The sequence below is a fragment of the Schistocerca piceifrons genome, chromosome 8 (assembly GCF_021461385.2).
Source record: "Schistocerca piceifrons isolate TAMUIC-IGC-003096 chromosome 8, iqSchPice1.1, whole genome shotgun sequence".
In the NCBI taxonomy this organism is placed as follows: domain Eukaryota; kingdom Metazoa; phylum Arthropoda; class Insecta; order Orthoptera; family Acrididae; genus Schistocerca; species Schistocerca piceifrons.
This window is the reverse complement of record NC_060145.1, coordinates 46,092,982-46,101,118: the sequence shown is the minus strand read 5'-3', so window position 1 is coordinate 46,101,118 and position 8,137 is coordinate 46,092,982. Positions and strand designations below refer to the sequence as shown.

At 48.6% G+C, this 8,137-nt stretch overlaps 1 protein-coding gene across 1 annotated transcript in view; it reads right to left on the bottom strand.

Moving 5' to 3' along the window:
- Positions 1–2,465: 2,465 nt before the first annotated feature.
- The window catches only part of LOC124712069 (protein PFC0760c-like), a 77,122-nt gene continuing 71,450 nt past the window's right edge, over positions 2,466–8,137 (bottom strand). The window contains exon 2 of the mRNA XM_047242363.1: positions 2,466–2,661. Coding sequence (XP_047098319.1) covers positions 2,466–2,661 — 196 coding nt within the window. The remainder of the gene's footprint in view (positions 2,662–8,137) is intronic.

The window sequence follows — 8,137 nt, the reverse complement described above, 5'->3', positions numbered from 1 at the left end:
GAAACAACACACACGATAGTCGGTTGCTGGAGCGATTATTCCCGCGGGTCTATCGTTGCATGTCACTTCTAGTAATTTAACTTGTGGACACTCTTCAGTGATTTGATTTGTATAAATTATTGGCAGTCAGTACGCGTATCTAGCGGAACATACTGTTTCAACATCCCGCGGGATAACTGTATGTACCTGCGACCGTTCTAGAATTGCTTGGTGACTCAATTCAGGGTTTCCTACGCGGCGCAGTATAATTTCAGCTGCCTGTTAATTCCGCTACCGCTCTGCATTGCTAATCATCCGCGAATGTAATACGTAGCATTTGCTATTCTCTTTACGCTACAGTTTAATCTCGTCCACGGAATAACGTTCCTGTTCTATATTAACAGCTATCTTCAAGTGCAACAACGTAATTAATTCAGCACTGGCAATATTAGAAGTACTTCACCATTAGCTTCGACAGAGTCTCCATGTTAGTTCCCATCGTAGACTCTAGTAGTGATTACCTATTCGTCTCATTAAAGTTACTCAGCGAGCATTTCGTGATACAGTACGATTTAGTAAAATTGTTTACACAGTAATATGCATTCCTCTCCAAATACGGTAATGAAATAAAGTTAAACGTGCGAACAACTCTCAACCATTCGTTTTCACTTACTTCACCTAACGCATTTGCAGCATGCCTATGTGCTGGTGGAATTTCTAGTTCCTCCGGGGATATTGTGCGGGTATGAGCATGTACTAACGGCAAGCTTAACCACATAATAATTTACGTCTTTTATTGTGATGTTGCCAGATTAATTTTCTCACTTCATTCTTCGCTTATCTTTATACAATTTGCTGTTATGAAATATATTGTTTTTCTTACTTTTTTCTGAAGTCCGAAAAGTGCCCTGTTTGTATCACTTCGTCACAAGATTCTGTCTGGTCAAATATGCTTTTCTTAAAACCAACGTATTTAAAAATATGTGGAAAAGTACCGTTGTGAAGTACATTTTCCCAACATGGAATACAGTTTCAACTTCGTCACAAATCCTAAGTTTTCGTATTTCTGCGGAAAGAGCTTTGACCTGTGGGGAACGCTCTTTATGAAGATCATCCGCAGCTCGTGGTCGTGCGGTAGCGTTCTCGCTTCCCACGCCCGGGTTCCCGGGTTCGATTCCCGGCGGGGTCGGGGATTTTCTCTGCCTCGTGATGAGTGGGTGTTGTGTGCTGTTCGTAGGTTAGTTAGGTTTAAGTAGTTCCAAGTTCTAGGGGACTGATGACCATAGATGTTAAGTCCCATAGTGCTCAGTGCCATTTGAACCATTTTTCTTTATGAAGAACACTGTCACTTGCTCCATGTGATTCCGCCCTCACAGTAATTACCAAGCTGGAAACACTGTGAATTTGGCAGCCTTATGTATTAATCACGGCATTAAGTGTGTGTGTGTGTGTGTGTGTGTGTGTGTGTGTGTGTGTGTTTATTCCTAAGGGACCAAATTGCTGAGGTCATCGGTCCCTAGACTTTTACACACTACTTAAACTAACTTATGCTAAGAACCACACACCCATGCCCGAGGGAGGACTCTAACCTCCGGCGGGAGGGGCCGCGCAGTCCGTGACATGGCGCCTCAACCGCACGCGAATATCATCGCAGCCATATTTTTGTACAATTAATAGACATGTCCAGGCTCTGGGAAGATCTTTATTCCCAGTCGCCATTCTATCGCTCATTGCAAACCGCCCACATTTTGTTACAGAGTAACAATTCCCGTTACTACAGAAATTCCAGCTCGGATGCGGTTGGGCTCTGGAATATGATTTCATATAACTTTACTAACAAAGGGAACACTATGTTCAGAAAGTATTTCTCGCCGTCTCCACATCTCTGCTCGTTGGGTTGACAAACCACCATCGTAAAGTTCTACGCAGTTCTTAGAATGAAATTTTCACTCTACAGCAAGTGCAAAGATCTCATTCTGGAAACACCCCCCAGGCTGTGGCTAAGTCATGTCTCCGCAATATCCTCTCTTCCAGGAGTGTTAGTTCTGCAGGGTTCGCAGGAGAGCTTCTGTGAAGTCTGGAAGGTAGGAGGCGAGGTACTGGCGGAATTAGAGCTGTGAGGACGGGTCGTGAGTCGTGCTTAGGTAGCTCCGTTGGTAAAGCACTTGCCCGCGAAAGGCAAAGGTCCCGAGTTCGAGTCTCGGTCCGGCACACAGTTTTAATCTGCCATTAAGTTTCGAGTCACAGCCATATTGGCACATATGGCTGTTAGGCAGCCAGACAGCCATACTGCAAGCACGAACACATGCAATCTATCAGATTGCCTGGAATGCCACGCAATCAACGACCGATCGCTGCGATTTGCCCACTTACGTGCGACCTACGAAGCAATTGATCGCCCATGTTGCGGGTCGCTGCGACTTGTTGCTCGTTGTGTGTATGTAGGGGAGAGGAGAGAGACCTTTAAGGGGAGCTAGAATCGAGTTTCACGCGATCGTCGTCCCGGGACTCACTCTTCGGTTGTCGAATAGTGTTCCTTCTCTGGCGTAAGCGGTCGTTGCTAAGAGGCTGGCGGACTGCGGGTTCGGCCGCCCCGCCTGGCCGGTGCCGACGGCGACGTCGCGGCAGTGGGCGCCTTGCAGAAGGCGCGTGGGCGGCGGCGCCGCGGCAGAGAGCCCGCAGCTTGTTAGCGGCCAATTAAAAACGAGCCCGGCTAATCAGCGCCGCACCATCTGCCGCTTCTTCTGCCTCTGCCGCTCTCGCAGCGCCTCTGCAGACCGCCCCACTGCGGGTCGCGACCCCGCTGGAGGCCTTCTGCCTCGATGGCCGCATTCCGGATGGCTGCCCCAGCTCTTACTGTACCGCTGCCGCGTACTCGCAGATGACGATCCACCTAATGTTCACTGGCAAGTATTCAAGGCCACGGGAATGTAAAAGCCTCAGATTCTGCAGCTTCCTGCGCGCGCGCGCGCGCGCGCGCACACACACACATCGAACAGCCAAAACACTGTGACCGCTGCTGACCGCGAAGTTCGATGCCGCCTGGTAGCCTTGCGGGCACGTGACGTTATATCAAAAGTACTTAAGCGAATCAGAGACGAACGGGGAATCACGCTAGCGAAGATACGGCTGCAAACGGCGAAAATCATGGACATAAGCGACTCCGACAAGGGGCGGATTATTACTACACTACTGGCCATTAAAATTGCTGCACCACGAAGTTGACGTGGTACACACGAGAAATTTAACCGACAGGAAGAAGATGCTGTTATATGCAAATGATTAACTTTTCAGAGCATTCACACAAGGTTGGCGCCGGTGGCGACACCTACAACGTGCTGACGTGAGGAAAGTTTCCAACCGATTTCTCATACACAAACAGCAGTTGACCAGCGTTGCCTGGTGAAACGTTGTTGTGATGCCTCGTGTAAGGAGGAGAAATGCGTACCATGACGTTTCCGACTTTGATAAAGGTCGGATTGTAGCCTATCGCGACCGCGGTTTATCGTATCGCGACATTGCTGCTCCCGTCGAGATCCAATGACTGTTAGCAGAATATGGAATCGGTGGGTTCAGGAGGGTAATACGGAACGCCGTGCTGGATACCAACGGCCTCGCATCACTAGCAGTCGAGATAACAGGCGTCTTATCCGCATGGCTGTAACGGATCGTGCAGCCACGACTCGATCCCCGAGTCAAGAGATGGAGACGTTTGCAAGGCAACAACGATCTGCACGAACAGTTCGACGACGTTTGCAACAGCATGGACTATCAGCTCGGAGACCACGGCTGCGGTTACCCTTGACGCTGCATCACGGACAGGAGCGCCTGCGATGGTGTACTCAACGACGAACCTGCGTGCACGAATGGCAAAACGTCATGTTTTCGGAGAGTGGAGGTTCTGTTTACAGTTTCACGATGGTCGCGTCCGTGTTTGGCGACATCGCGGTGAACGCACATTGGAAGACTGTATTCGTCATCGCCATACTGGCGTATCACTCGGCGTGATGGTTAGGGGTGCCATTGGTTACTCGTCTCGGTCACCTCTTGGTTGCATTGACGGCACTTTGAAGACTGGCCGTTACATTTCAGATATGTTACGAGCCGTGGCTCTACCCTTCATTCGATCCCTACAAAACCTCACATTTCAACAGGATAATGCACGACCGCATGTTGCAGGTCCTGTACGGGCCTTTCTGGATACAGAAAATGTTCGACTGCTGCCCTGGTCAGCACATTCTCCAGATCTTTCACCAACTGGAAACGTCTGGTCAATGGTGGCCGAGCAACTGGCTCGTTACAATACGCCAGTCACTACGCTTGATGAACTGTGGTATCGTGTTGAAGCTGCATGGGTAGCGGTAGCTGTACCCAGTCGTTCAGTGTTAAAAATACGATGGGTTATGTGGATCAACCAAAGTTCCAACAGAACTGTAAACACCATCCAGGCTCTGTTTTACTCAATGCCCAGGCGGATCAAGGCCGTTATTACGGCCAGAGGTGGTTGTTCTGGGGACTGATTTCTCAGGATCTATTCACCCAAACTGCGTGAAAATATAATCACATGACAGTTCTAGTATAACATATTTGTTCAATGAATACCCGTTTATTATCTGCATTTCTTCTTGGTGCAGCAATTTTAATGGCTAGTAGTATACATGCGGCAACTGATTTTTATTTGTTTAGATAGCACGGCGAACGTGGTACTATACAAAGATTCAACTGGATTGAAGAACCAAATCAAATACAGCTTCCCACTGAGTCAAGAGTGGACATTCACTGCTATCTGCTGCCTGGGTATTGCCTTAGCACTGCAGAAACTGTTTTCTGTCGCCTGCTGCTCCACCAGGAGCTTAGGCGAAGAGAGCTACAAGGGAGTGGCGCTGGTGAGCCGTTGTAGCAGTGAAGCGATACGACACGGCGACGCTGGTGAGCGCCGCCATTTCCGGCTCGAGACGCCGCACAGCCGTATCTCCTGAAATATGGATGCCCGCGCCGGTCTGCGAGCCCGTAACCGCCAGGCGTTCCCGCAGGAGCTCCGGACTTTATCCCAGCCCACTGTGGTCGCTCTCCGCGGGATGTCCGGAAAATGTCCGCGATACGTGGAAATACCGCTGGTCTCTGGGGTGTACTGCGGTTCCTATACAAGATTTACCACATCTATCGCTTTCTGCTGCCGCGCCGATTACAGCGGGCGAGGAAATGCTTCTGCTACGTGCCGATGACATAAAGAGCGCGAACGCAAAACTGTACTTTGTTTCAAATGTCAAGCGTTCCGTTTTTGAGAATCTCATAATTACACTGAAACGCCAAAGAAACTTGTTTAGGCATGCATATTCAAATACAGAGATACGTAATCAGGTAGAATATGGCGCTGCGGTCGGCAACGCCTATGTAAGATAACAAGTGTCTGGCGCAGTTGTTAGATCGGTTACAGCTGCTACAATGGCAGATCATCAAGATTTAAATGAATGTGAACGTGGTATTACAGTCGCCGCACGAGCTATGGGACACAGCATCTCCGAGGTAGCGATAAGGTGGGTACTGTTCGAACTCGTGGAGGCTCTTTAATGGTGTTGGGCATGCCCAGGTGGAGTGATTATGGACCCCTGATACGTGTAAATACGACTCTGACAGGTGACACGTACGTAAGCACCCTGTCTGATCACCTGATGCATTTACGTCCATCGTGCATTCCGACGGAATGGGCAATTCGAGCAGGACCTTGCGACCCCCCTCACGTCCAGAATTGGTACAGAGTGGCTCCAGGAACACTCTTCTGAGTTTAAAAATTTCTGCAGGCTACCAACCTACCCAGACATGATCATTATTGAGTATATATGGGATGCCTTGCAAAGTGCTTTCAGAAGAGATGTCCACCCACTGGTACTCTTACGGATTTTTGGAAATCTCTGCAGGATTCGTGGTGTCAGTTCTCTCCAGCACTACTTCAGACATCAATGCAGTCCATGCCACACCGTGTTGCGGCACTTCTTCGTGCTCACGGGGGCCCTACACGATATGAGGCAAGTTTATCAGTTTCTCTGGCTCTTCAGTGTACATCGTGCAGCGAAATTTATTGAGAAACGCTCACCATATTCAAAGTTCTCATCACAGAGTATTCCTCAAGGGAGAATACTGTGACCGTTGCTGTTTACTGGATACCAAAATGAAAAATGAAATGATCGTATGCCATTTTGGCCGGGAGACTTCATCTGTAAATCTTGCTGTTCGCCCCAGTTCGGTGACTTGCGTGTCGGTGATGGTGATGAAGACGACGACGATAACGAGGAGTAGGTGGTCACAAACCGCCGGTCCCCGAGCGATGAAAATTTGTGACCCGGTCGGGACTCGAACCCGGGACCTCGTGATATAGAGACAGCAACGAGAACCGCTAGACCAGAAGCTGTGGACTGCAGTGTCCACGAAAGGCAAAAGAAAGGACGCAGACAGATATTTCTTTCTACTAAGGTATATGACCTTGTAGTGTAGATTGTAAATCAACCGTTAAGAATTTCTTAAAATGCGTTAGCTAATAAGGAAGAACTCTCGAATAGGAGAAAATGATCTGGTACAGTGGGGCATACGTCTACGGGACTTCTAATCCTGACGGCACACAAGGGTTTGCGGTCCTGTTTTCTTGTTACCGCTTCGTGTACCACAATTGTTATCTCCTTCCAGTCCTCTTAGAAGACTCTTCACACCGAAGTAACAATAATCATGGGATAGCGATGTGTACACATACAGATGGCGGTAGTATTGAGTACACAGGGTGTAAAAGAGCAGGTGCACTATTTGCACTTAGGTGATTCGTGTGAAAAGGGAATTAAGAGATTCTGAACGCGGAATGGTAGTTCGAGCTAAACGTGTGGGACATTTAATTTTGGAAATCCTTGGCAATATTCCGAGATCCACGGTGTCAAGATAGTGCCGAGAGTACCAAATTTCAGGCACCGCGCGACTGCTACGGTCGCAGGTTCGAATCCTGCCTCGGGCATGGATGTGTGTGATGTCCTTCGGTTAGTTAGGTTTAAGTAGTTCTAAGTTCTAGGGGACTGATGACCACAGCTGTTAAGTCCCATAGTGCTCAGAGCCATTTTGACCGATGGCCTTCACTTAACGAGCGACAGGAGCAGCGTTTGCGTAGAGTTATCAGTGCTGCAAAAATCTACAATCTACAATCTACGGAGGACGTACGACGAACGTATCCGTTGGGACGGAGTAGCGAAATTAGGAGTCAGAGGTCTGTGGCAGCAGACGACCGACGCGGGTGAACAGCGCGACATAGCACCTGCCCCTCTCTTGGGCTCACGACCATATCGGTCGGACCCTAGAGGAATGGAAAAATGGTGGTCTTCTCAGATGAGTCCAGATTTCTGTTCCCAAGAGCTGATGGTGGGGTCTGAGTGTGGCGCGGATCCCAGAAGGCATGGACTTAGGCAGTCAACGAGGCACTGTGCAATGATGTGGACTGTGTTTACATGGGTTGGACTGGCTCCCCTGGTCCGACTGAACCGATCATTGACAGGAAACGTTCTTCTTGGAGACCATTTGTAGCCATTCATCAACTTCATGTTCCCAAACAACAGTGGATTTTTTTATGGATTACAATGCCCCAAGTCACTGGGCTACAATTGTTCGCGATCGGTTTGAAAAAGATTCTGGAAAATCTCAGAAAGTCCGACATGAATACCATCGAACATTTATGGAACAGAATCGAGAGGTCAGTTCGTGCACAAAATTTTGCACCGGCTACAGTTTCGCAATTATGGACGGCTATGGTGGGAGCAAGGGTGAGCATTTCTGCAGGGGACTCCCAATGACTTGTTGACACCATACCGCGTCAAATTGTTGCACAAAGCGTACTACACGACATTATTAAGTATCCTATGAATTATGTCAGTATATTTTTTCGTTCTGAATGTATTTACAGTAGCTTCGCTTAGCTGTCTACATATCCACAGCGTGTCTGATTAGATACAAAGGAAAGGGGCGAATAGAAGACAAAGAAACTAGCAAATATTCTGAGCAAACGAGAAGTCCGCTAGCCAATGGCTTTCCCAATACGACGTATGCACAAGTGCAGTCGCGGCAGTGTCTTCTGGATGATATTTGCTACAAGAATGTGTGAGTAGTGTACGTGTGGCGGTGCGCCGGC